A 27,956-nucleotide genomic window follows, 5' to 3' on the forward strand; every position below is an offset into this window, starting at 1 on the left:
ACTGCTACTTTTGGCGTTGGGCAACTACACGAAGAGAAGGCTAAGAGACAAGCAAAAAGCACCGTGGGGGACGGAGGAGGAGGCAAACTTTGACAGCTGAAAGAAAACATATGTACTAATAGGTGCATGCACAGAACTTAATTCTACCAAAGTTTCTTGGGGCCCATGGTGAAGAAAGATGAATAAACTTGCAATAAACACAAATGAAATCTCACAAAAAAGTTGTACTTTACCAATGTGTGATAGCATGTGAAAGTGTCTGATTCAGTGACTCTCGAGTTTCAAAGGGAATAGGGCATCATGAGTAAAGATTGAGGTCCCTGCTAGCCAATGGGATGTCAGGAAGATGCTAGGCGATAGCCAATGGGAGAGAAGCTCTATCGTACCCCTTACAAACCAAGATAAAGGATGTGTACGTTTGGTGGAATTTGGGGGCTGCGAATATTTTTGCCTTTCATATCCTGAATTTTCCTTCGTTACTAGAGACAATATGTTTCTGAAGAGGCGTTTCATAACTTGAATTTTACATCATAAGAGATGTTCCTAAGAAGATGTACCACTGCTTAATCTTAACTCCTCTCTCCAATGTATTGTTATGACACTATTATTAATCATTCTATGCAGACGATAAAGACTATATTACTGTGAACACCCTTATTTTGTCCGCTAGATAGTTTGTGTAAAATATGTTGCTTACAGGGTTATAGTACTGCAATATCGAGGCTAATTAGTATTAGCATTAAGGAAACTGTCTGAAAGTCAACTATATGGATGAATATATGAGGATATTGCAAGAGCCTCAAGGAAACTAGCAGTATAAAGAGTGTAATGGGTTATCATTGAGCATAGGCTATTAAGTATGCTGTGTTTTGATGCATACAAAACATTGCAAATCTACGATACATATTTTAGTATACTAAGTATTCAACCACTCTGCAGATGAATGAGCTGAATTTATTCAGTCTGACATCCAGCTAGTATGAATCACACCACCAGTGGGTCTCGGTTTTTACCTTTTCACAGCATGAATAAGGTCACTGGCCTGACAACAGGGCTGACAGCACTGACCCAGTTGTTTCTTGGAACTGCCAGTAAGACTGGGTTTTGACTTGCTTTACATAATCCAATTAGTTAAAAGTAATTAGAACATGGCGAAGCATCCATTTGTCCATGTGGTTATCCACAATAATCATGCGATAATTGGCTCAGTAATTTCTTTAACCAGTGGCACGGTGAACGAATGGTTAGAGCTTCTGCCTCATACTTCTGAGGACCAGAGTTCAAATCCCGACCCCTTTCTGTCTGGAGTTTGCATGTTTTCCCCATGACTAAATCAGTTTTCTCCAGACACACTGGTTTCCTCCCGCATCCCCAAAACAGGGATGGGAGGTTAATTGAAGACTCCAGATCATCTAGGTATGAATGTGAGTGTGACTGGTCGTATGTTTCAATGTGCCCCGCAATGGACATTTCCGACCTGTCAAACACTCGTACAATAATAGCCAATCAGATAGCCACATTGTCTTAACCCCTGGCTTGATCCGCCCCTCTTGTCGTCATGTAACACAAGCAACACTGGTTAATGGTCGCGTGCGCTTTGAAAAGTTAATGTTACGAAGAAAATGGTCCTCAGATGCTCTTGGGGAACATGCAATTCTGATGAAAGATATCCGGCTAGGTTACAAGGGGCCCGGATGATTCATTTTCCAAAGCCTAAAACACAGTTGACGAAGTGTTTACGATGGATTTAAGGTTCGCGGAAGAGCGCACGTACAACTAAGTGTGGATAATATCAACAAACACAAGGCTGTATGTTCGAAGGTAAGTGAGGGAGAAGTAACTTCTCTGAGTTTGATGTAATTATTATCAGTGCTTTATACATTGCAGGAGAACAACTTTCACTTGGTTAGCACATCACTGACCTGCTGAATGAAGTGTGTAATGTTTTATGCCGAAACCCTTAACCCTTAGTGATACTAAATGCACGATGTCATGCAAGACAAATGTCTATTTGCCTATTTGTATCACAGCGGGGTTTCATTAGGAGCCAAGTCAAATGAATACACTTATAAAGACCATGATGACAATGATATTACTCGTGATCTTTCCATGTAAAAAGTACTCACAATGATTTACGTGCGCAGTACGATTCCACTATTTTATCTTTTTGGATTTCAATATGAAGTTTGTGAGGCATCAAACTTTTTTTGCATCGATCGCCAACTTTTCGCTGTAACTCTGACATTGCGTCCTGGTCCATCTAAAATCTTAATTCCATGTACATATCCTTGCGTGAAATAGTTGAGACCTCTCTGTAGAACCCTCTTGGACAAGTCTGACGCATTTGGCAAAAAACATCCCGCACTGTTACTGGGAATAGGCGATAGAGAATCTACTTCAAACCTGTTCTGTTCAGTCGCCATTTTGGAAGATTGTGGTCATGGTTGGTCGGATGGTAACTGTTGCTCAGGTGTGGGGTGAAGATTGCCAGTCGGAAAGGTCCATTAGCTAGCAAAAAGTTCAGGTCAGTTCCGCCTCCTGCCCGATGATAGCTAGGATAGGCTCTAGGACTTTTGTGACCTCAAGAAATAATGGATGGATGGATTAATTTCTTCAACCCTTTATTTCTTGGTTCTGGAATTTGTGATACAAAGTTAACTATAATTAGATGAACTTGCTATCCATCCATCCATCCATCCATTGATTTTCTTAGCCGTTTATCCTCACAAGGGTCATGGGAGTACTGGAGCCTATCTTAGCTGTCACGGGTAGGAGGTAGGGTACACCCTGAACTGATTGCCAGCCAATCGCAAGGCACACAGAGACAGACAACAACCGCACTCACAATCACACCTCGGGGCAATTTAGAGTGTTCAATCAATGTTACATGTTTTTCCAATGTGGGAGGAAGCCGGAGTGTCCGGAGAAAACCCACGCAGGGACAGGGAGAACATGCAAACTCCACACACGTGGGGCCGGGATTGAACCTGGGTTCTCAGAACTGTGAAGCCAACGCTTTACGGCTGTGACACCGTGCCGCCGATTGAAATGAACGTTAAATCAAATTATAATTAATGTGGGGGCACGGTGACACAACTGGTTAGAGCATTGGACTCACAGTTCTGAGGACCCGGGTTCAAATCCCCACGCCTCCTGTGTGGAATTTTCATGTTCTTCTTGTGCCTGCATGAGTTTTCCCTGGGCACTCCAGTTTCCTCCCCACATTCCAAAAACAAAAACAAACAGCGACATTAATTGGACACTCTAAATTGCCCCTAGTTGTGATTGTGAGTGCGGTTGTTGTCTGTCTCTGTTGCCATGCAATTGGTTTGGCCACCAATTCAGTGTGTACCCCGCCTCCTGCCCAATGATACATGGGATAGGCTCCAGCACTCCCGCTACCCTTTTGAGGATAACTGGCTCGGGAAATGAATGAATAAATTATTATTAATATACTTTTATAAGTTAACATGCTACTCAAATTGGGCCAAAAGGCCTGTGTCACCAACAATTGTTATCCTATATTCATTCCAAATGTGCTTAATGAGCTTGATGTCAGAGTTCTAGTTGAATGATTGGATCTTGCTTTGTGCAGGGAGCCAAAGTCACACTAGAAAAAAAAATGAGCTATTGTGGCTCTCTGACTTTTGACACCAAGTACAACCTCAAAAAGTACCTGGCATTTCATGTTCCACCGCAATGACTAACATTAAAACACAGCAGCAAGTGTTCATGAAAAACAAGGCACAAGTTTTAGTCCTAAAATGTACATTAAATATTGTTGTAAGCTGCTGTAACACAGTTTCAACATGAACACATAAACACAACATTGACAGTGTCATAAGTTGTTGTTTTTTTAAATAGGTAAGTATATAACTGTCTTTAATGTATTTTCTTAATTTTAACTGTATCTTTTATGAACCTTGAGTTTTAAATAATTTAATGGGATTCAGGGTTGCTGAAGATGATCCCAGTGAAAGTGAGAGTCAGCATTTAATTAAGCCAATAAACATATTTTGGGGATGTGGAAAACCCAAACAAGCACACCAGGAACATAAAAATTCCACACAGAGATATTCCAATCCAGATTAAAACCAAGATATCATGACTTTGTGTCATGTTCTCTGTTTTGGTTGGGTTGGTTTTGTTTATTCTATTTGTCGGGTCTCTGTGGCTCCCTCTTGTATGAATCCATTTTCTGTACCGCCTCTCAAAAAGCTCATAAGAGTTCTGCAGCCTCACCCACCTGGGCAAGAGGCAAGTATACCCTGAACTAGTCGCTGACCAATCGCAGGGCACAATTAGACAAACAGTTCTTCACACTCACATTCACACCTACAGGCAATTTAAAGTTTTCAATTAACCTACCATTCATGTTTCTGGGATGTGGTGGTAAACAGGAGTACCTGTGGAAAACCCACGCTGGCACTGGGAGAACTTGCAAACTCCACCCAAGAAGCCCAGATTTGAACCCGAGTCCTCAAAACTGTGAGACAGATTTGTTGTACACTGTTCCGCCTGTATGCATGAATAGAAGAGTTGGTCCATCTGTGAAACAAAACTACGGTGGTAGTTTTTTAAGTGGTTCCAATCCAAGAAGTTTACAGATAATGTGTATTCTAGTACACCTTACGTTTTTTGTAAGAAAAGATAAAAGAAAAGAATAGAAAGTCATTAAAACATAACTTTTATGAATGACACAAAAAACAATTCAACTGATGTTTTATGATTCTGGTCAGTTTCAAAGGTGTTCTGCATTGTGGGCCGTCGGTTTCCCCAAACATAGTTTTTTTTTTTTTTAAATCGTGTATGATCTTACAGTATATTTCAGGTGCTCTATAGAGAAGTTAGTATAGGAGGCCCCGTAGCTCAGTGGTTAGAGCACTGGTTTGGTAAACCAGGAGTTGTGGCTCCACTCCCTGAGAAGGGTTGCGTCAGGAAGGGCATCCGGTATTTAAAAGAAAAAAAAATTGTGCCAAACATATATATGCGTTCATCTGAGATGACAGGCTGTAGCGACCCCGAAAGGGACAAGCTGAAAGAATCACACTATAGAGAAGTTAGTATGGAAATTTATGGCCCATTGTTAAGAGAAGCTTGAAATGTCATTATCATAAAAATGCTCAAAGAGAAGTTGCTCTTACGAGGAGAGCATGCAAACGTCTGCGCCGACAGATTCCAAAACAGAAACCTTGTTGCTGTGTGAAAATATCTCCTTTCGATTAACATTTTAATGGGTTTTTTTTGGTACATTTTCAAAAATTTCTAGTTTATCAATTGCCTCAAGAACTACATTGTGGTTGTTTTAGTTGATGGTTTTGGGATGATTAAAATGATCCTCATCTATTCTATTTTTAAAACCTTCACAGCCTTTAATTGTCATGAAAGCCTCTTCAATTGTATCATAATCTATCAACGCAGTTAAATGTGAAAGTAAATTGGCAGCAATAATGTGGTCAGTGTCAACAAAAACAACAAAAAACAAGTTCAAGGGAGGAAGAAAAGAACGAGGATGCTCAATATATGATGTATTGAGCATCTTTGACCACCATGTATAAAAAATTCATGAAGGCTTCTTCTTTTCATGATTTTTGCAACAGTTCAACTTGACACCAATCAGATTTATTCTTCTTTTTCTTTGAGGTTCAAAGAATTCATCTTCAAAGTAAAGACCTGCTATGCCCAATGCTATCTGTCTTCTTCTTTTCCGTTCTTCCCCCCTCGTGTGCCAGCTGGCAGGCGAAAGGAATGGAATCGCATGTAAATGAACAGCCCTCCTAACTTCTGCCAATATCTTCCTCTATCTGTGATACTTTCTGCAGTTGTAGGAGGGCACTGCATCATTATCTAGGGGGAGGAAACCATTTAGTTGGAGAAAGGGACAATTAGGAACCACTAAAGTGGAAAACCTCTTTTCTGTATGCTAATGAGTTTTTCAGCAGTTGATGGTGATTACTGCTATTTTTCTCCCCAAATTGTCTCTGTTATTGTTCCCTTTACATAAAACTGCATTTATTCTCCCCATCACAGCATTTATTGGGGCCACAATACTTCCTTTGTAGCATCTCGGAACTAGAATGAAAGTTGAAAAGAGAATGCTTATTTGAATCATGAATATATAAACTGGAAGAAAAAAACGACGCGTGAGTGCATCGATAATGTACCCTGGGGAGTATTTGCCATACATTCCCCTCAGCTGTCATGCAGTCAACAGGGAGGGGGGTCAAGACGATGTCACACTTTTCTAGCTGAAGGTGGGGCATTGCAGAATGTGCTGGGAAAGACAGCAACTGCCTGCTATCAACGTATGTCACATGATCAACCACATGACAGGGCTACAGTGTAATTAACATCTGCATGGTCTCTTTTACACGACGAGCTTTCTCTCTGCTCCTTGACAAAATATGTATTTGTTTCTTTTCTAAAGCCACAACTGTGTGAGATGTGAAATTAATATCTTAAATGTGGGACAACTGCTGAGGATGACATTTTAATTTATGTCTTTAGTTTTTGCTGCTTGTATTGAAGCATGCCATATCGTCACAGTCACATCAGACCGCAGTATGGTACGATCAATAGTGACTTTTGCTACAAGTCAAAAATAAATTATAGTTTTTAGTAAAAATACCAGGTTTCTCAAAATTCACAAGGCACAAAGCAGTTCCTCGAAACAAGGTGGTTATTTTAATCCAACCCCGTGATGATCTTCATGAATGCATAACATACAATTCTTCTTCAACCTGTACCGTGTGTAAATATTCACTTTCTGGTGTAATATAGGATCTCTTCTTGAGTAAAAGAGTGCCACGCTAAAATAAAACCAAGACTTGACAAGACTTGTATACGTTCCTCTGTGTCCCAGATTCCAATCCAATCCAATAATTTTTTCAGGAAAAGGCTGTAATTAAAATAGTAATTTACATTAGCTTAATGAATTAGTAACCATTATGAATGTGCGTGAATATACAGGACTGTATTATCAAAGCAATGGGCATACTTTCTCAAGCTATTGAATGATAAGCTTTGTCCCGATTTTGAACTGCTTGTATATTGAAAGGCTAAATATTATCTTTCATGGAACCTATTAAATGTTGTTTCGGTTAAGATCCATTGCTGTTTAGGCGCTTCACCAGGAGGTCCTTAATATTATGTTAACTGCTGTATGCCCCAATCGAAAGGTTTGCAATATGTCTAAAAGGATATTGAAAAGGATATACAGCATATAGCTTTTTGGTCGATGGCCCGAGACAACCTGTTAAATAAAGAGGAAATAAAAATGCAGAGGTAGGGGAATCTGATTTGGCTGGTAGAAAAACAACTCCATTTTAGAAACTTCCCTTTTTTGCTGTTATTGCCATACAGGTATCTGATCTAGGAAAAAAAAGAAAGGGTGCCTTTAAATTTCTTATCAGTGAGCAAGTAACTGCATGAAAAGTGGGTTGGCAAAAATACATTCAAATCTACATATAAATCATCTTGTGTGCAAAACTCCCTACCTCTGATCATGTTCCGGGTCACAGGGAACTGGAGCTTGCCCATCCCAGTGGACTTTCGGTGAGAGATGAGATGTATCCTGAAATCATCGTCAGTCCATGACAGGTCAGTATCAAGACAGTGGCGGTCACATTCACATTCATACCATCACTTTCTAGAAACTACACTTGTTCCACTGCGACATCATCAGTGACTTAGGACGAAAGTGTAAAATAATAATAATACTCACAATAACCTGGCGACCAGTTCAAGGTGTGCCCTGCCTCTCGCCCGAAGATATCTAGGATAGGCTCCAGCATCCCTGGTGAGGATAGGAAAATGTTTCTATGATTAATGTTTCTAAATAAGAGAACAGAATTGATGTTCATCAGTCCATCAGTCAGTTCATGTCCAGCTGTTTCATTTATTTCTCCTCAATAGAGTCTCAGATGTTTATTTCTTTGGTTTTAGATGTTTTTAATCATGTAAACCACATTGAGTTACAATGTATGAAATGTGCTATATAAATAAAATTGCTTTGCTTACTTATCACTAGATTTTAGGTGTGATCTTTTCCCCTTTGTCATTTCACATTATTAAACAGTTTATTTTCTGATCTTATTTGTTGTAGTTTCTTTGTATGTGTGGGTTACTTGGGTTGTTCCCAACATCTCATGGCAATAGCACCTTTCAAAATTTAGTTGGTGAGAAAAATTGTGATGCATTAAATGTTTTATTATTATTATTTAAACATTATTTCAGCCACTGTATAACTACTGTATGCCAAGTTAAAAATGAAAATTATATAGCATCAACAGATGAACTGTCTTTGACTATCAATATTTGCCCGGCATATGAAAACATCACAGAAACAGCCTCATTGTGTCTTGCGTGAAAGGGCTGAAGGTGCACTTATTTCAGGGGTATGTATACAATCGTGACTTAGTCAAGCTTGAAAGCCCAAAAACTCTCCCAGGTACAGGTTAAACCTCTTTTACTAAAGCTGTCAGTTTATTGGCATCTGCCTTGTGCTGATAACTGCACAGGTATCCTCTATACTCTTTAGAAGTGGTGGATAAAGCTGCTAAAAGCTTTTCGCAAAGGCATCGTGAAATGCTGCCCAATGTTTTTACCCCTATCTTTAAAGAGCCTTAAAATTCAGCTCAGGATTTTGTTTGAAAAAAAAAAAAAAAGCCAGTGCACAAGCTCCAGTGTTTACCTCTTCTACACATTTGCACAATGCACGAATTTGAAGTCGCTGTCCTTGTGGCTCGCTCACCATTTATCTCTCTTTGTTGTTTACTTTAAGTTACACTGGAAGATTATTGGGGTTGTTTGCATGATTGAAGATGCAGAGAGAGGAAGACATGCTGACCGATCAAACAGTAGGGAGAGGAGTATGTTGTCAAACTACAATAAAGCGCTCCTGGCTTTTGCTGACTGAGCGGCACGACCCTCTACACAATCTCAGGTCACAGTTGAAACAGTAAGAAGGAAACATGGGACAAGAATGGTCACAACCAAATACATTGCATAGTTTTATTATTTAATTGGTGGACTTCCCATAATGATGGAGGCATTGCAAGAGCTTTTAATAACTGACACCGTGCTGGTTCTTTATTTTATTTTGGGGAAATTTCACTTTGCACATTTAGAAATTCATTTTGCTCATGCTAGATAAATTCACTGATCAATTGTTGAAACGTATTTAGGCAGCAGTAGGAACAATTTGGTATTTTGCTCCCGGTCTTCCCCTAGAGTGGAAAGTATAATTAACTTTACTTTGTCGGAGTGGCGAATCAAATCAAACACACCAAAAGTAAATACATGAATATTTCATTCATTGTCAGAATTTAAAGAAACCCATCTATCTATCTATCTATCTATCTATCTATCTGGTTGTCTGTCTCCCCCTCATGCAAACACGCAAACTCCACACAGGCGGGGCCGGGATTTGAACCCGGTCCTTATTTATTTATTTATTCATTTGTTTGTTTTTCTTTTTCATTTTCGTGAACGATTCAGTGGGTTTAATGAGGGCCCAACGCTTCTGGCCAAGAATTCAAGAGTTTTCTGATAAGCGGCTTGGAAAATTGACCCTGAATGTAGTTACAAGTACTGATCAGTAGGAAGCGCACTTCTCACACTATCTTTGCTGGACTGCATGTTGCAGTCCCTCTGCATATGTCAAAAAATGTAACTCCACACCGACACACGAATTTATTATTATAAGGATAGTTTGCTGCAGAGGTCCTGAACGGAGTTGAATTATTGAAACATCCTAGATGGCTCATGTATTCAATACGGGGTATTTCCAAAGCAAGGTGTGCTGCGTGCTGATTTACGCATCCCATGAAAAATAAAACAAAATAGCACTTTGGGACTCACTGCACTTCAATGACACAAATCGAAATGATATCTCATTCTATCTATCTATCTATCTATCTATCTATCTATCTATCTATCTATCTATCTATCTATCTATCTATCTATCTATCTATCTATCTATCTCTATCTATCTATCTATCTATCTATCTATCTATCTATCTATCTGGAATGTTGTGGTTTGGAGTCTTCAATGTTTTAACTTGAAGAGGTGTCTCGTTTCCAAGCTTTGCAAGTTGGGTCAACTCCCCGGGTGGGCTGAGTACTTTTAAGGCAGAATAGGTAAGGAGCTCAGCTTGAGAAAGGGACTTTTCTTGCAGGTGAGCTCCCCCAAATGTTTGCTCGCGGACGCTGCGCAAAGACTTGGAAGCATTTGTGGCCCTCTTGTTTTTAGAAGGTGCGTCATATAGCAGCTGAGAGGAGTTTAACGTTTCAGACGTCTGGCGGTATGCTGCAATGTTTCCACCTTAAAACACCGTTCCACTTGCAGGCTGGATCTGACAACATTTCAGTGCGTGGTTTTAGGAGGAGTTCGTGCTGAAGGATCACACTGTTCATGTGTCAGCCAAGTCCAGCGAACCGCATTTTTTCTTCAGGTTAATAATTGAAAAAAAAAAACATGTATTTATTAATTTATCTATTTATCCATTTATTTAATTGCAATATATCTTACTAGTTATATAACTCGTTGATCAACTCGTCATATTGATAAGATGTGGTTATGCTGTACTTGTCACACAGATGTCCACTCCGTTTGAAGGAAGCCAGCAGCTGGAAACAGAAAAATTCCACGCATCAAAATATAAAGCGCTTTTTGTCGTGACAAGTCCTGACGGATGCTTGGGGGTGCAGGACAGCCCGGCGCCGACCTGCGGGGACAGCAGTGACAAGATATCGCTGCAGCAGGAGAAGCCGCTCAAGATGAGCCGAAGTCCCAAATGCGCCCGCTGTCGCAACCACGGCGTGGTTTCGTGCTTGAAAGGTCACAAACGCTTGTGCCGCTGGAGGGACTGCGGCTGTGCTTGCTGCCTGCTTGTGGTCCAGCGGCAGCGAGTCATGGCCGCGCAGGTCGCACTGAGGAGGCAACAGGCAGCGGAGGTGAGGGACGTAGTGATTATGAATGTGGCAGGTCAGTTAGGGGGGCCGCTAGAGGCGGAAAAATAGAGCAATATTTATTTACTTTGTGTTGGAATAGAACAAATTTAGCCGAACAAGATGCACTCACTCTCTCAGATAATTCTTTCATCCAAACATCTTCCAGGAGAGAGAAGAATTGCCTACTTTGTAGAGTATGACATAAACACTCCGATATACGTCCAATACAAGACTTCCTAAATATATTTGTGTTTGTCATGTTTGAGTGTGATAGTAACAGCTGCATCAGTCTGTACTTTGATTATCTTGATTAGCGACATAGAAGAATTTAATTGAGGATCCATAGCAGTTCTGTGCCTCCAAATTATGGGTTGTCATCGGACAATATTAAAGCATTACAGTCGATAAGTCCACAGACCATGATAAAAAAAAATTATCTCTCGATGAGAGTCAATAAAGACTAAGCAATATTGTGTTTCTATAGTCAGACATTTTAATATAAAACATATGGTAATATATACTTATTTGGAAAGTGAGTTATTTAACTCATTAACAAATTTTCAATGTCATATATATATATATATATATATATAAAACTTAACTTGACTAAGTGCCACCTGTAATTATCATACAGGAAGAGGAAAACACAGCTAATTCTAATTTTTGGTTGACAAAATGTGAGCCTGTGTTGTATTATATACATTTACAAGTTTATTATTTTTTGTTTTTTAAAGAGAGATTTCTCTCAAAATGTATCAAAGGGCACAAGTGACACGAGCTTGGATAAATCAATAAACACAGTGACATTGTTCAACAAAATAAAACCCATAGCAAAAATTCCTCGATTAACTATCATTGAACATGCAAACTGACAGAAAAATACAGTAACAATCATTCATGTTTATTTAACATGTTGTATAGTACATTTCAACATTCAGCCAAATATTGTGACTTTTGGTCTATAACGCAGCAGTGATTAATGCTCTCAATTCATTGTCGATGTCAAAATATCTCACTCTTATTGCCTCATGTCTTCCAGGGTAAAAGAGGTGTCAAATGTGTAACTTCCTCACAGAGAACTTTGCTTCAGTGCTCTACTGAGACTGCAGAGCCAAGTGTGCTGCAGACCAAGAGACTTCTGCATGGTAAATTTGAGTAAAATCCAAATTTAATTCGTCATTGAGTTGAAATTAAGGGTAAAGTTATTGCCATAGCGGCCCAAATAAAATAAGGACTACCAAACAGGAGTTTTCCCCAATTGTATATAACATGAATGTCTTAAGTCTTCAGGCATAATGTCAATAATAAGACAGTTAGGGTACATAAATAATAAAGCATTGTAACAAATTCATTTTATGGAAGTGCCTTATATGAATATATACAGTATATAGTATATTACCTTTAATCTGTCTTTTTGGACAATGTGCAGGGCTGACACCACAGGAGGGGAACAGTTCCTGTTGTTTAAAGCAGACACGATGTGACCATGCATGCATTCCAAGCCCCACCGTTAGTACCCGCATGAGGAAAAGACGTACGTTTGCTGACAAGGAGCTGGAGAACGCAATGCTGGAACGCGAGCTGAGACAGGGAGAGTTCCAGAATGACCTTTCCTTTTCCTACTCGACCTTCTTCCCCACGCTTCATCCTGTGCCTCTACCTATCACGCCGACCTTGCAGTCATTCAACAAAGTCCCTTCATCTGCAGCGTCATCCGGCTTTGGGTCTGGGTGTAGCCGATGTAAGCCACTGCAAGATTGGGACTTTGGTTTCTATCACTGCTTTCATTTCAGGAGCACATCATGTACAAAATGTGAGTTCCAGCTCTGCAAAATCTCAGGGCAAAATAGAGATAAGAAGGATGAGGTGAAGCAAAGTTGGAATGGCTGCGAGAAAGAAGACACATCAGAGCTGATACCTTTGCCATCACGACAAACTTTCAGTCACCATGACAGCACTTTGTTGTGTCAGGACCTCATCAAAGCTCAGTCAAAACCAGGAGAAATTCAAGACTCCAACGTCACATGCTCTATTTTTGTATCAGATCAGGGGATCCTGGACTTGCCAAATGTCAGAGCCCACAGCAGGACCTTTGATCCGTTCGTGCTGACAGCTAGAGGCTGGTGCGCTGACACTCCTGCTGCCCTGACACGTCCTGGTGAAGAGTCTGTCAAGAGCCTTCCTGGCAGCTCAAGCAGGACTCCAGCTGTGAAGCTGCTACCTTTCTCAGTAGAGGCTCTGCTGAGGGCCTGACAAGCCAATGGAAAGCACTTGGCTTTAGTTTGTATAGGGATCACGTTGACGTGAACTATACATACAGAAAAGGTTAGTTGGAGTACACTGACAGGAGTTGTTTTGTATTCAAAATGGAATTTCATTCAGAACAGTGACTGTCACCAAAGATGAACAGAAAAATGCATCAGTGCCAAATACCGCTGTACCAAAATGGCATGTTTTTCTTAGGCCAAGACCCACCCCTGTACAAAGTGACATGGAAAAAAAACAATTTTCTGAGCCGCTTATCCTCACAAGGGTCACAGGAGTGCTGGAGCCTATGGTGTCTATCGTCGGGCAGGAGGCAGGGTACACCCTGAGCTGGCTGCCAGCCAATCGCAGGGTTTATGGAGACGGAGAACAGTTGTACTCACAATCACACCTAGTGGCAATTTAAAGTGTCCAATTAATGTTGCATGTTTTTGGGATGTGGGAGGAAACCAGAGTGCCCATAGAAATTACACTCAGGCACGGGGAGAACATGCAAACTCCACACAGGTAGATTTGAATTCCAGTCCTCAAAACTGTGAGATTAACTCTCGAACCAGTTGTACCACCATGCTGCCCAAAAAAACTTCACAATCCTAATCAATAACAAAAATACGACAACATCAGCGATACAATTATGGGACATGAAAATCTGTTTTGCTGTATTTTTAACTGAATTAGAATTCTAAGAATTAAATCATCTTTGCATTGTCTGCTATCATGTTTTGTACCATTATCATACATAATTTATATCACGTGAAGTCAAACTACCTTTACCTGCCTGTAAGTATTCAGCAACCATACAAAGTCTGAACAAAACTTTAAAGTTTTGTGTTCTTGGGCTTGTTTATTTTCTTCAGTCGTGTCTTTGCTAGTAAATAAAATGTCACTGTAAAACTGGTTTGAATCGGGCTGCATGAGATGAGCAATCATTTAAAAAAACTTCGAAGGAAAGGATAATTCAGGGTTCTGAGACTGTAAAAATCAAAGTGATTGTCTTAAACAAAGCACAGTAATACTGTACATCCAAAATAGTGCTTTCTGAATTGAAAAAAAAAACATTTACAGGGCTGAAACCATCAAAATGCTGACAGTAAGATAGTGCTTCAATTGCCTGGCTTTCAGTGTTCTTCCATACGTACTGTGTTATGTGTGAGAGAAAGGGTGAGTGAGGGAAATAGCTGTGTGCATGTGTGCAGCTGTTTTTGTGTGATGGCGACATATGCATTCTTTGCTTGCTTTTTTTCCACATCTGATTGATTGTGTAATTGATTTCTTGATATATGAGCTGAGTCATAAAAGTTCCAGGACATTAAAAGATATGGTTCAAGGCCAAACTACAAACTTCGATGTGGTACAGTCAAGCAGCATATCTACAAGAGATTGTGCAGCATTTGCTTCATTCAGTATGACAGAAAAAAGTAGAGCTGTGGCAGGGCTACACGTGGCGACTTCTCCAGGATGGTGCCCCTGTGACGACTTCCCCAGGATGGTGCCCCTGCTCACAATGCCCTGAAGAAGAACAACAGTTCCCGAACATTGCCGTGATGGGACAACCTTCCAACTCAGTCAACCTGGCTCCGTGGGATTTTTTTTCCCCCTTCCTTCCCAAGTTCAAGGCGGTCATCCAGGTGACCTGTTTTGAAGCCGTTATGTAGATGACACCAAGGTGGCTGTAGTGATGGAGATGTGAAGGATCCTGGTCGAAGCCTTCCGGGACTGCTTGGCAGTGAAGACTGGGAAAGGGGAAAACTTGTGGTTTGTAATTAATGTATATCTTTTGTGAAACCGTTTTGACATATGTGGAATGATTATTGTTAATCTTGCAATCCTACTGATGAGGATAGGTGTCAATGTCGCCAAGGCAACATTTGTTTTGTATGCTGAACCTGGCCCAGGTAGTTTGTTTGAAGATGCATTTGATGTACATGTGCTTTTTACTTTTTTTCTCTTTTTGTTTCTCTGCTACTCTGTAATCTCTGAGATGGAGGTCAGATACGGTTAACAACTCTGGACCCTGTGGCGTCAACACAGGTGATAGCGCTCTCTTTGTTCGCTCGTATCTAGCATGGCATCAGAATGCTTTTCTATCTCCTCACAGATGATCTGAGGGCTGTTGGTTGGTACAAAGAAAGATGTGGCTGTGACTTTGAAAGCTACGAAATTGTGTTGCATTGTTTATTGTCAACAGAGACTGGTCCAAAAATGTACACTATCTTTCTTCAGTGAAAGCATACATTTTCATCTTCTATGATTAAAAGATAAGCATACATCACAAAGGGAAGATAATGACTTTTTGTGCAAAATAACATAGGAGACTATAAATCAATTTTCTCTCCTGCAAAACAAGTGGCAAGGCTGATTTATCTCCAGTGTATCATTTCTGTGTGTCCTTAGAGAGGATGTTTGCCATCTTATTAGAGACGCTCTTTACTAAAATGCACACCACATTTCGTAATTCTTGATAGAAGTGAACCAGAGACAGGAAAATTAGTTTTAATGCTTTACATTCCTTGAAAATATTTCCATCTGTAATGACCAGGAGAATAATATTTTCTTTTGTAGGCCAGGAAAAGCGATGAACGGGAGAAAGGACACAGGGCCTTTGCTGAGTGAAGGCCATGGTGCTGACAAAGCAGTTTCAACCAGATCAAACCTGTTTTTGGATCACAAACTCCACATTCTCACACTCAACCCATCTCATTTCCTTGCCCTCTACCTGTGGTCGCCCACTCAAGTCCTGCAGTTTGAGCTCTCTTTGTGAGTGACTCATTTCCACTTCAGTTGGATTGATTTCACTCTGTCCGGGGTAGAAAAACTTTATTTTGGCATCACTCTCTGTTGCTGATCTTCACATACTGTATTTAGATTGACTATAAAAACAATTTTGTGAATTGAGACAAGCAACGAATAGAAATAGAGAACCTCTTCTTCTAAAACTGTTCAAGGTCACACTCACTCAGTGGCCAAATCCATATGTTATGACAAGTATTTGGAAGTATTATGCTTCAAAATATCTCTAAAATAGCTTTCCTAGAAGTCATTGATGGTGTATGATACAGTAGTGGTCAGCTGTCTCTATTGTACATGTGTGTTGAGATTGACTGGTGACCTGTCCAGAGTATAGTGCAACGTTCGCTGAAATTAGCTGGGATGATGGATGGGGTTCCAGTCTCCACAATGAAGAACAGATAAGCAGCAAAGGTGGGTAGAGTACCCTAATAATGTAATAAAGTAAGTGTATTGTTACTTTAGATTGATATTACTCGAGTAAAAGTGGCGGCACAGTGGTTCAGCTGGAGAGCATTGGCTTCATAGTTCTGAGGACCGGGGTTCAAAAACCGGCCCGCATGTGTGGAGTTTGCTTGTTCTCCCCGTGCATCTGTGGGTTTTCTCCTGGCACTTCAGTTTCCTTCCACATCCCAAAAATTCAGTAAAGAAAGAAGGTATTTGAACACCCTACTATATTGCAAGTTCTCCCACTTAGAAATCATGGAGGGGTCTGAAATTATCATCGTAGGTGCATGTCCAGTGTGAGAGAGATAATCTAAAAAGAAAATTCCAGGAATCACAATGTATGATTTTTTAACGATTTATTTGTGTGATACAGCTGCAAATAAGTATTTGAACACCTGTCTATCAGCTAGAATTCTGACCCTCAAAGACCTGTTAGTCCACCTCCACTCCAACTATTTTCCTGAATCAGATGCACCAGTGTGAGGTCGTTAGCTGCATAAAGACACCTGTCCACCCCATACAATCAGTAAGACTCAAACTTATAACATGGCCAAGACCAAAGAGCTGTCCAAAGACACCAGAGACAAAATTGTACAACTCCACATGACTACCGAGAAATTACCAAGCAGCTTTGTGAAAAAAGGTCCACTGTTGGAGCAATCATTGGAAAATGGAAGAAGCTAAACATGATGATCAATCTCAATCGGAGTGTGTGCGTGTGCGTGCATGTGCGTATGTGAGTGAATATTTTAGCAAAAATGATGACAAAACATAACTTCTCACACGGTGTTTTCTTGAGTTATAAATTATCTAAAATATTGAGTTTTGGCCAAACACAAGATGACACTGCATGATAAAGCTTTTGTTTTTCTGAATCTGTCATGTCAACACAAGTCGGATGCCTGATTTTTTTTTATCTTTTCTTTTTCAGGATGAGTCCCTTTTATTGTCCCGTGATAGCTTGCTGTGCAGTCGTGCGTTTGCCTTGTGCAGTTTGGGTGGCGTCCGGGTGTGAAATGGTTGTGCTGAACAACACCCAACGCAGTCGTGGAAGTCAAAAACATTTTTTAAATTACATTTTTTTTTATTTTTTAATAAATAGATTGCATACACAATAATTCATATTTAAATGTAGCAAGGGCGGCATGGTGGATCAGCTGGTAAAGCGTTGGCATCACAGTTCTGAGGACCTGGGTTCAATCCCAGACCCGCCTGTGTGGAGTATGCATGTTCTCCCCGTACCAGCGTGAGTTTCCTCCAGGCACTCCGGTTTCCTCGTTGATGAACGCTGGTCTCGGTGAGAACTTTTGTGCATGTTCAAAACTTTTTTTCTGGACCGGCGTTCTCTGCCGATTCCCAGCAATCATTGACGTTCACTGGCGTGGAAACAACGCTACTCTGGAGCTATCCCGGCGACCATCGGCGACTACCGTTTTCTCAAACACTATAGGACGCTGGCCAGAACGCCATGGTGTGACGGGGCCATTAGATAATGGATGGATGGAAAGTTACTCTGGCTATTCCACATTATCCAAAATTTTATTACAGTAAATATAACAGCGTTAATGTAGCGCATGCCTATCCACTTCTTATAAGCATTTAAAAAAAATGGATAGATTCCCTTCCACTGCTATGAACGAGATACATTTGCAATGTACATGGCAGACTGCTTTTTTTCATTGTTTTGTTTTGTTTCAACAACAAATCCTCATTAGTGTTTTGCATCAAACTCCATGCAATGTGATGGAGTGTATCATTAAAAGGGAAATTAGTAAGATTTTGTGTTAATGCCAACAAAATATGTCGAAGTCCTGAAATGTATTGCTAGTATTAATACACAAGTAGTCTGTTAAATGTAATATATACTGTATATGTACATGTACAGTATAATTAAGGTAAAAAGAAATTTAACCTCCATATGAGACAAAATGGATCCTTGCAGTGGCACTCCTTAAGAAAAAAGAGAGTAAACGCAGAAGGAGGAGGAAGAATATATTGGTTTACTAAAAAAAATAATTTAGATAACACCATCAACTTTCTCTCTAATATTTGGGCACATGGTACAATGCAGATTGGACACCATCTTTTGGCATGTTGCTGTGAGGCTGTTTGCTTTTTTTGTACAAACAAATATTGTTTTCTTCCAAATATATCAAAAATCACATTGTAGCTGGGCAAAATATTGCTATTTAATATTTTACAAAAGGTTGTATATTGATTACATAATGTGAAAATCATGTTTTGTTTGCGGCAAAACTGTCGGACTTTCAACCTACACTTATATGGTTTATTATATATATATTTAGTTTTTCTCAGCAATTTTGATAGCATTCCTGAGACCCTCGTGAGGATAAGCGACTCAGAAAATGGTTGATTTTGTGATGATAATAATTTTCGACAAATTGGAACCACGAAGCAAGCTAACTAAAAATCTGAAATAAAAACGGAAACAAAAATTGCGACTGACCAATAGCTTCGGTATGTTCACACAAAATACAAAATAAGAACAACCGGTTACATGAAGTACTACTAACAAGTGGGAAAGATTACAAAAAATAGAGACCAACAAAGGCGGCACGGTGCCGCAGCTGTAAAGTGTTGGCCTCACAGTTCTGAGGACTTGGGTTTAATGCTGGCCCCACCTGTGTGGAGTTGGCATGTTCTAACCGTGCCTGCGTAGGTTTTCTCGGGGCAATCCGGTTTCCTCCCACATCCCTAAAACATGCAACATTAATTGGGTACACTAAATTGCCTCTAGGTGTGATTGTGAATGCGACTGTTTGTCTCTATGTGCCCTGTGATTGGCAACCAGTTCAGGGAGTACCCCCGCCTCCTGCCCGATGACAGCTGGGATTGGCTCCAGCACTCCATGACCCTTGTGAGGATAAGTGGCTGAGAAAATGGATGGATAGACACCAAAAAAAAAACAACAACACAACTTACCTGTAGGGTGCAAACAGAATGCAGCACAGTAAACAGCAGAGACAAAGGAATAAAGTGTTTTCATGTTAAGACTGGAACTTGATGAGTCAAGCTGCCACGTACACACCTCCATGCTCAACTCTTCCCTGCACTGAGTGGGGAAAGGAAAAGACAAAAGAGAAAAAGCCATCTGACTAAAAAAAAAAAAAAAAAAACAAGTCAAACACAGACAGTGGGTTATGATAGTTCAGGTTGGTCCATGTTGAGAAAAAAAACAAGCACAGTCAACAGTCATGATTAATCCTACAAGGTAGCATGTATTTTACAATATATAGCATAGTATCTTTAAAAATCTAACATCAAATGGAAACACGGTGTCTGGACACACTGAACTTTATTTTTCTCCCCTGTTTGGAAGACAGCTGTAGTTGACATGCTGATAGATGATATCATTACACGACAGGCAGTATTTCCTCTGATCATTTCAACAAAGTATCTGCAACATTGAGTATCTAAGTTCAGCACAAAGTGTTTGAAGTGTCTGCCAACTTCTTACGCACTTAAGGTTCTCCTGTGTCAAACAGTCACACGTGCTTTTTGGTGTCTCCTAGCCAAGCCTAAATGAGACATTGGTGTAAGGTTCCATCCATTACAGAGGCGTGTACTTGTGTGTGTACATGTGTGTACATATTTGTGTGTGGGTGTATGTGCACATGTCGATGCAGCAAAGCAAAGGACATTTATTTATATAGTTTTGGTGTGAGTACGGCTGTTGTCTGTCTCCCTGTGCACAGCGATTTGCTGGCAAACAGTTGAGGGTGTACCTCACCTCGAGCTCGTTGATGCTGGGACTTGCTCCAGCACTCCCGCGACCCTTGTGAGGATAAGCCACTCAGAAAATGGATGGACAGTTTATTTAGTTCACAAGGTAACTCAATGTGATTAAAAGTTTTAAAGTACAGAAAAACAACAGCGTGTAAACATTTAAAACAAAGAAAAAAATGTAGTCTACTTGTTCTTTGTGATCATCAATTAGGGTTTGACCTGTAAGCATTTTTTGAAGAAAAATGTCCTTGGTTATTTGCTCTGACACATTCAAAATACAATTTGTTTTCAGCAATAAGGTTGTGGTTAAACTTGGGTTCATATGACGGGTGGTAAAGTCATTTTATGAACTCAGGTAAATCTGAAGTTGCTCTGTTTGTGTGAGTCTCTTGAGTCCGTGTGTTGTTGTTCTACGCCCCCTAACTTGAGTCCATGAACCAAATCATTCAAAGTTTACTGTCTTTCTGTGAGTCCACCTGACATCTGTGCCTCCTAGAGCTTTTATCGGATCCGGGAGAGTTTTGGGTCATGAGTCCTGATTCAGCATGAAGAGTCATATCGTGTTTTTTTTGTTTTTTTTTTGTCTTTGGAGAGATGTGTTTCTACCTCATGATTGCTGTTTTACAATTAAGACACATAAAGAGGCTGTATCTTATCCGTCTGTCTGTCGACGTTGGATTGGCAGGCATCCAATATATCCAGTTTCATACATTTTAATCCAGAATGAAAGAAAAGAGGCCTTATTCTGATCTGAGAATGTTTGATGAAAAGTATTATTTTCTCTCTGAACTGCCATGACACACCTGAATTGTGCCACTTAAGAGCAGTAATCTGAATTGAACCATGTAATGCAAATTGAGCCATACACTTCCACCATATTTTCAAAACATGTTGAATGACACTCGATAGCAATTTATGCAGTGGAATAAATAAATAAATAAAATACAAATTTTGTAAATGGAGCCTTTACATGCTCCACCTTGACATGTTTTTGTAATGGTGTTCAATCCAAGAAAAAGAAAGAAAAATAAAAGATGACGACTTTGGCAGAGGAATTGAATAGTCAACTGTCTTTCAATTATGACTTTTCAAGGTTGATTAAAAAAACCATAGTGTCAGGTAATTATCACCAAATATGGGATTCATCACTAGAATTAAATTTCACAGTATAAAATATAAAATTTAGGTCAAAGTAATGTACTCCACCAAATTATGCAGCGTACTTAAATGGCAGTACAATGATGTCTAAAGCTGCCAGTGATATCTGAGATGCACAGGAATGAGGTACAACATTTGGCCTGCAGTGACAAACTAAACAATGTTAATATTTTTAAACACGGTGTGATCCTCTATTGCCCTCAGTAGTGTTAAACAAATATTGTCATAGACATGACGGGAAAACAAATGTGTCATTTTTGTCCAATAGCTTCACAAAAACATGAGTGATTTTAGTTAATGACACAAAACAATATCCACGTTTTAACCGTTAATTTTAAGTATCAGTTAGTCGGAAGCAACATGAGTGATAAATTCATAGCAACGGCCATCGGAGCTAATAAGAGCAACGTGTTTCTAACAGAGAACAAGCACCTAGGCTGCTCTCCCCCTCTGAAACTAATTTACTGAAGTTGGGTTTCTGGCTGACCACCACCACCCCTCATTTAACAGAAAAACAAACACACGGGTTCTCACAGCCCAATGTGTAACTGAGCCTGCTGTGGGTGCAGTCGAAACTTCACAGTTTTAAAAACATAATTGAAACAGGCAGTGTAAAGTTTTATTCCCCACTGCTCCACTTAGCTCCATCCTGTACAATTTGCTTCTTCTTCATTTTTTGTTCACATTTTCAACAGTGTGGGTGTGTATGCAGAATGTGTGTGCTTACCTCCGTATGTGTGGAGCTGCCCTCTCATCATTTCAGCAGCCTATGGGGCAACTCAGGGTCCCTCGTTGCTGCGGCTGTGTTGTGATCCAGTTACCATTGCATGATGCCACTTGGCCACTGAAGAACTATTGCTGCAATATTACAAACCAAAGCAAACCACAAGACTGCACGTTCCCTCACCCTCGCAAGTGTTTCCTACCTACGGAAAATGTTATTGTGCTGAAGCGGCTGACCACACCGCTCTTTGAAATGCAGCAGAACTATTTAAAACATTTTACTGACTGTCCGTTACATTGATCATTCCACCAAACAATTTCATGTTAGTCTTTAAGCTTGTCACCACAAATAATTCTGTTTAATGTTCCAAGTGTGAGTTACATCCAAAATTTTGACAGCTTTGCGGATCACAATAAACTGTTTCCTACTTTATCAGCTCTAAGCATTTACTTTATTGACAGAGTATCGTGTTATTGGGAAGGGCAGCTGTAATATTGCTGCCAAATCTGAATTGTACCATCGGTAGGCCTTCCAAAAATTTGCTTTTTACAGATCAGGGGACAACGCAAACCATGTGCTATCAAGGCTCACTTGCTCTGAGTTCACATGCTGCACTTTCACACAGAACAGGAAAAATAGGACTCCACAGAACCTGCTAAAAAAATTCTATAGAAATTCTATAGAAATCTATAGAATTGTATAGAATTTGTACACAATAACTTGTTCTATATAACTTTAGCTGTGATTTTCTATAGAATTTCTACAGAACAATAGAATTTCTATAGAAATTCTATAGGACTTGGGTCCTAAAGTTCTATAGTTCTTTAGAAATTCTTTAAAAATGTTCCATAGAATTTTTTTTAGCAGGGGAAGCAGAGTAGGTAACTCTCTTGTCCAGCAGCCTGGGGGTTTGACATCTACTTTCCTGGAAGGACTTTGCATGTTCTCAATGTGCTGGTTTGGATTCTTTTCTGGTTGTCCTCCTTTCACAAACAATGTATGTCAGTGTGTGATTGACTCGTTAGTCAATCACAAGTCAAGGGTGTGGGTTGCCTCTCAATCCAAGTCAAATGAAATGTAGCTTCCTTGAATGGTATCAGTGGTATAAAGAATGGAATCTTGCCACATCAGCAAGATTGTGTCTCAAATGAGGACAAGAACAAAACAGAACCAAAATAAGATGGAAAGCACAGTTATATTTGAAGAAGAAACAGTTAGCAGGCCGCACTCTACACCGCTGGGATCGGACTGAGGACTGAGTAAAAGCAGAGGCGGGGGGCTCTGTCTGTTTGCGCATGATGACCACTTTTTGACTTTTGGATTTCGGACACCCACACTAAACTGTTCTCCAACATTCGGCTAACACGGCTACAGAACCACACCACTACCCCACATTGAGGAGTCAGATCACATCTCCCTGCTGCTTGTCCCTTCATACACTTCCTCAGACGCAGACCCAGGCCCACTAAAAAGACAAACAACCTGGCCAGTGACTTCAATACTGCTTCTAAAACACAGACTGGGACATGTTTGTACACCAGGACGTGGACAGATATACAGGGGCTGTACTGCACTATGTCAAGTTCTGCATGGAAACTGTGTGTGTGAAGAAAGCATCAAAGCTTTTCCAAACCAGAAACCCTGGATGACCAGCTAGGTGCGCTTATCCCACAGGTCCTGTGACACTGCTTTCAGGTTAAATGACAGAGCTCTTTACAGCACGGCTCGAGCTACACTGAAAAAAGATACAAAAAATGACAAAATATACTACAAGAGGAGGATAGAGTCCTATCTTGCCAGCAACAGACCTCGGGAAGTGTAGCAGGGTCAGACCTTCACAAACTTCAGTGGCCGTGATGTGACACTAAGAGACACATGCGAATCATTGGCAGAGGAGCTCAACAGCTTCTTTGGTCGTTGTGACACTCTGGTGGTCCAGTCCTGATCTCTGAGAACCTCTCGTGGGCAGACAACATTTCATTGGTTTTCAAGAAAGTTCAACAGCGCCTCCACTTCCTGAGAGTCTTAGGGAAAAACAACCTGGACACAAAGTCCTTCTACTGCTCATTGATCGTGAGCCTGCTGACGTACTGTCTCTCCTTCTGGTAGGGGAGGTGCACTGAGACAGACAGAGCAAGGCTTCAGAAGATTGTTGCCTGCCCTTTCCCCTCTATGGCAGACATTTACTCCTCTTGGTGCCTCAACATACCTTTGAAGATTATTCAGGACAGTACACATGCCGGTTATCAATTGTTTGAGCTCCTGCCATCTGGAAGGCGGTACAGATGCACAATGCAAGGATCAACATTTTGAGGAATAGTTTTTTTTTCAAGAGCCATCACCACCCTGAGCTGTCATTTTCCTCTGTTATCCATGTTATCAATGTGAAGTCAGGCTGATTTCAACATCTTGTGCAATATATTTTATGCATTCCATTCTACACATCTATTATTTCTTCTTACCTTGTTTTTATGTATACACTGACACAGGAAAAACACTCATATCTCATTGTACAATGTGTATAAAGACAATAAATGGAATTCAAGTTCAAACTGAATCACAATAGCATCTAAAGTAATTTCAAACTGGAATTTCACAATAACAATCCCCGAAAAAACATCTTTTCATCACTCACTGGCATAGCTTGTTCTTTCAGTTATATATTTCTGAAAGGTTCCAGTTTATTTTACACTGTTTCATTCAATTTTTGAGCAAACTATGTCTGCATCCACAAGGATTTCAAGGTTCTTTTGGATTTTTTGGGTGGTCTACAGTCTTTTTACAGTCGATTGTAATGTGTGTAAACTTAAGGGATGCCTTCAAAGATGTACAGATGTATTTGAGCTTTTTATGATGAGTGATATTCTTCAGATAAATACAAGCATCACTTAATATCAACATTACAACTGAATAAGATGAAGCAGCAAGGTTAATAAATTTGATTAAAATTGTAATTTCAACAATTTTGATGAACACCTTTGGAGCAAATTGATTTGACTTTAACTATTTTGACAATGCTGGCCAAGGCCAAATAAATGTGTTCCAACATCATGATACAGTGTTTATATTTCCAAGAACTTTTTTTGTTTACCTTTGAATTGATGGAAATAAACATTTAAGAAAAAAATGGTGATCATCTTCTCTCGAATTAGTTTTTTTTTTTTCACAGATTAACAAAATTCCTTGTTGCTCTGCATCAGTAACCAATTTATAATGTTGACATATGCACAGTACTCTAAATTTGAGAAGTAGTGACAAGAAAAAGCAGATGAAGCCAACTGATCTCTTTTCTCAGATTCTATTATTGACCTTCTAATAAAGGTTAAAAATGTCAACACCTCCTTTTATAGCTTTGGAAACTTTTGACTGTAATTAAACCTCCACATAATTAAAATATTTCTATCCACCATCTTCACTGTATTTTCTTAACTTGGTACATAATTTGAAATGTATTTCATAAACCAGTGTGACAACAAATATATCCATACAAAAACAGCCAACTATTTCATCAGTACACTATTTGGCCAGCTTGGTTTTGATTGTAGTCATTAGAAATATTTACACACCAAAACTCAAACAAATCTCTTGGCCACATTTGGATTTCTGGTAATCAAATCCCTCCATATCATTTCGGTTCCTGATTGTATGACCTTGAATGTTGAATGAACTGTATTGGAACCATACTCCAAGTGAATAATTATTACTATGTGCAGGCACAATATGTTTTTTTTTATTTTCATGAAACTAGTATTCATAGAAGTTGATAGTAGACATATAGACCTGTGTTTTGATGTCAGGTTCACAGACCTCTAAGTATAACAGTTGGCCCAAACAGGAGTGCTGGATAGAAGTCAAATCCATTCAAGGAAAGTGTGGGCAGTTGGAGATTGAAATCTTAAACTCAGTTTAACCCATAACTGTGATTCATCTTGCCAAGATAAGCAGCACATTTTATTTTCATTTTTAGTTAAGCAAGATTGTGCTCAGAGACTATTTTTATGCCATTGGCTGAACTTTAATAATTTATTCTAATGTGTTTCTTCTTTAATATTCTACATCTCAGGATTGTGTTATACATTTTGTATTGAACAAACCTTTGAGGCTCATACCATGCCATTGTCATGAAATGGATTAGTGTGTTATGAATAAAAAAAACGGCAGCCGGTATGGACCCATCCGTTTTTTCACCACAAAACATGATTTTGACGTATCTGGCTTTTTGTAACACCCGCCATGAAAATTCTCAAGGGATTTGTTTTCGAGAAGAAGCAGGAAGTGACGTTGGAGACAGTAGCGCGCTCAAGCGGACTCGTTTGTTTCTCTTAGCTTTACCTGCGGGAAGGTAGCTCATTGTTCCTTCGTGTTAGCCAAAATGCAGGCTCATTGCATTGCTGGATATTGTTCGAACACTCGGGAGGATGGATTTACCCTTCATAAGTTTCCAAGAGACCTGGTTCGTCGTGAAAAATTGATTGCACGGGTGCAAAGGACAAGAGCTTCGTGCTTTCCAAATAATAGGTAGGTGTGTGTATAGCTACTTAAAAAAAACAATAGTTGAGGGGGGGAGGACAGAATCCTTTCAGAATGTAACAAAAGATCCGCGTCCATAAGTCCGCCATGTCTGCCGATCACGGCTTTGGCCGAGCTTCCATGTCCCACGAGCCGCAGCCGAAGAGGTGCCTCTTGGATGAGCATGGCTGGCTGGGAGTCCGTTGTTAGTTAGAAGTGATCTGCAAATCATCTAAATATGGCTCGAAACAATAGGGTTTTATTGCACCGCACACTTCACTCGATTGTGAGATGTTCTCTTCTTTGAAAAAAGCTTCCTTATCTGAAAGGGCGTGTCCCATACTAGGGGCCACAGCGTGTTTTCAATGGCGAATGTCCGGGGTGACGTCACGGACAGTAGATGCAGCCAATATGGTGACCACTTGGATGTCGAATGACACTTCCGCAACTTTGCGCATGGATGACGCGCTCTCCACTCATATTTGTTTTTACAGACATTGAATAATGTTATATGTATATTTCATTTCAATATCTATTTTAGAATGTTTATAGGGATGACACTTGACTTTTAAGGGTGGTATGAGATTATGTGAACGCTGTCAGTCTCACTGTTTGGAATATAGAAGTTTGCTCTTTTGACCGCCAAACTTCTCAGGTCACATTCTTTCTCCCAAACAAAAAGATGAAGCATTACATTTTGTCATGACTGAACTATCTACCATGACATGTTACATGCTTTATTCCACTTGAGGGAACTCTGTGTACACAAATGCCAGCTCAAGCCTTTATGGGCCCCTTAGCAGAACTTAGTTCGGGAGGCAAGAAGTGTCTTCCACCTTATTTAATGTTTCTTTCGGCTTGTCCCTTTCGGGGTCGCCACAGCGTGTCATCTCAGATGAACGCATATATATGTTTGGCACAATTTTTACGCCGGATGCCCTTCCTGACACAACCCTTCTCAGGGAGTGGAGGCCTCAGTGGGATATGAACCCACAACCCCTGGTTTACCAAACCAGTGCTCTAACCACTAAGCTACGGGGCCTCATGTGTGTGGGTGGTAAAATCCCAATTCTTTTTTGGGGTCCCAAGCAGCCACTTAGGTGGATTAGTTCGCCTTCACCAACTGGTTGGCTCTGGGACAAATTCCTGCTGTGATAAGTATGGCAGTTCCTGCTAGTAAAGGTCACGTACATGAAAACTGAGCCGTGAATGGTGCATTTTGCGACACGACTCAACTCTAGACCAACATTTCCCCAAAATAGTTCATGTTGGAGGGTTTATTGTCTTTGTAACAGAAAAAAACAACTCTATTAATGACTTTTTGTATGGGCTTCACTATCCAAAGACCCTGCACCCTGAATCCAGA

The 27,956-nt window shown here is 40.1% G+C and overlaps 1 protein-coding gene across 7 annotated transcripts in view; it reads left to right on the forward strand.

The window, feature by feature from the left end:
* Positions 1 to 15,407, forward strand: part of dmrt2b (doublesex and mab-3 related transcription factor 2b) — a 28,786-nt gene extending 13,379 nt beyond the window's left edge. For 2 of the 7 annotated variants that reach the window (XM_061825709.1, XM_061825712.1), the window contains 5 exons: positions 7,521 to 7,599; positions 10,349 to 10,454; positions 10,600 to 10,956; positions 11,993 to 12,098; positions 12,383 to 15,407. In XM_061825709.1, coding sequence (XP_061681693.1) covers positions 7,562 to 7,599; positions 10,349 to 10,454; positions 10,600 to 10,956; positions 11,993 to 12,098; positions 12,383 to 13,206 — 1,431 coding nt within the window. In that variant the 5' untranslated portion in view covers positions 7,521 to 7,561 and the 3' untranslated portion in view covers positions 13,207 to 15,407. Of the gene's footprint in view, positions 1 to 3,302; positions 7,600 to 10,348; positions 10,455 to 10,599; positions 10,957 to 11,992; positions 12,099 to 12,382 lie in introns of those variants that run through there. The other 5 variants (XM_061825713.1, XM_061825714.1, XM_061825711.1 and 2 more) reach the window with 4 other exon arrangements.
* Positions 15,408 to 27,956: the final 12,549 nt, after the last annotated feature.

The sequence above is a fragment of the Syngnathoides biaculeatus genome, chromosome 7 (genome assembly GCF_019802595.1).
Source record: "Syngnathoides biaculeatus isolate LvHL_M chromosome 7, ASM1980259v1, whole genome shotgun sequence".
NCBI lineage: Eukaryota > Metazoa > Chordata > Actinopteri > Syngnathiformes > Syngnathidae > Syngnathoides > Syngnathoides biaculeatus.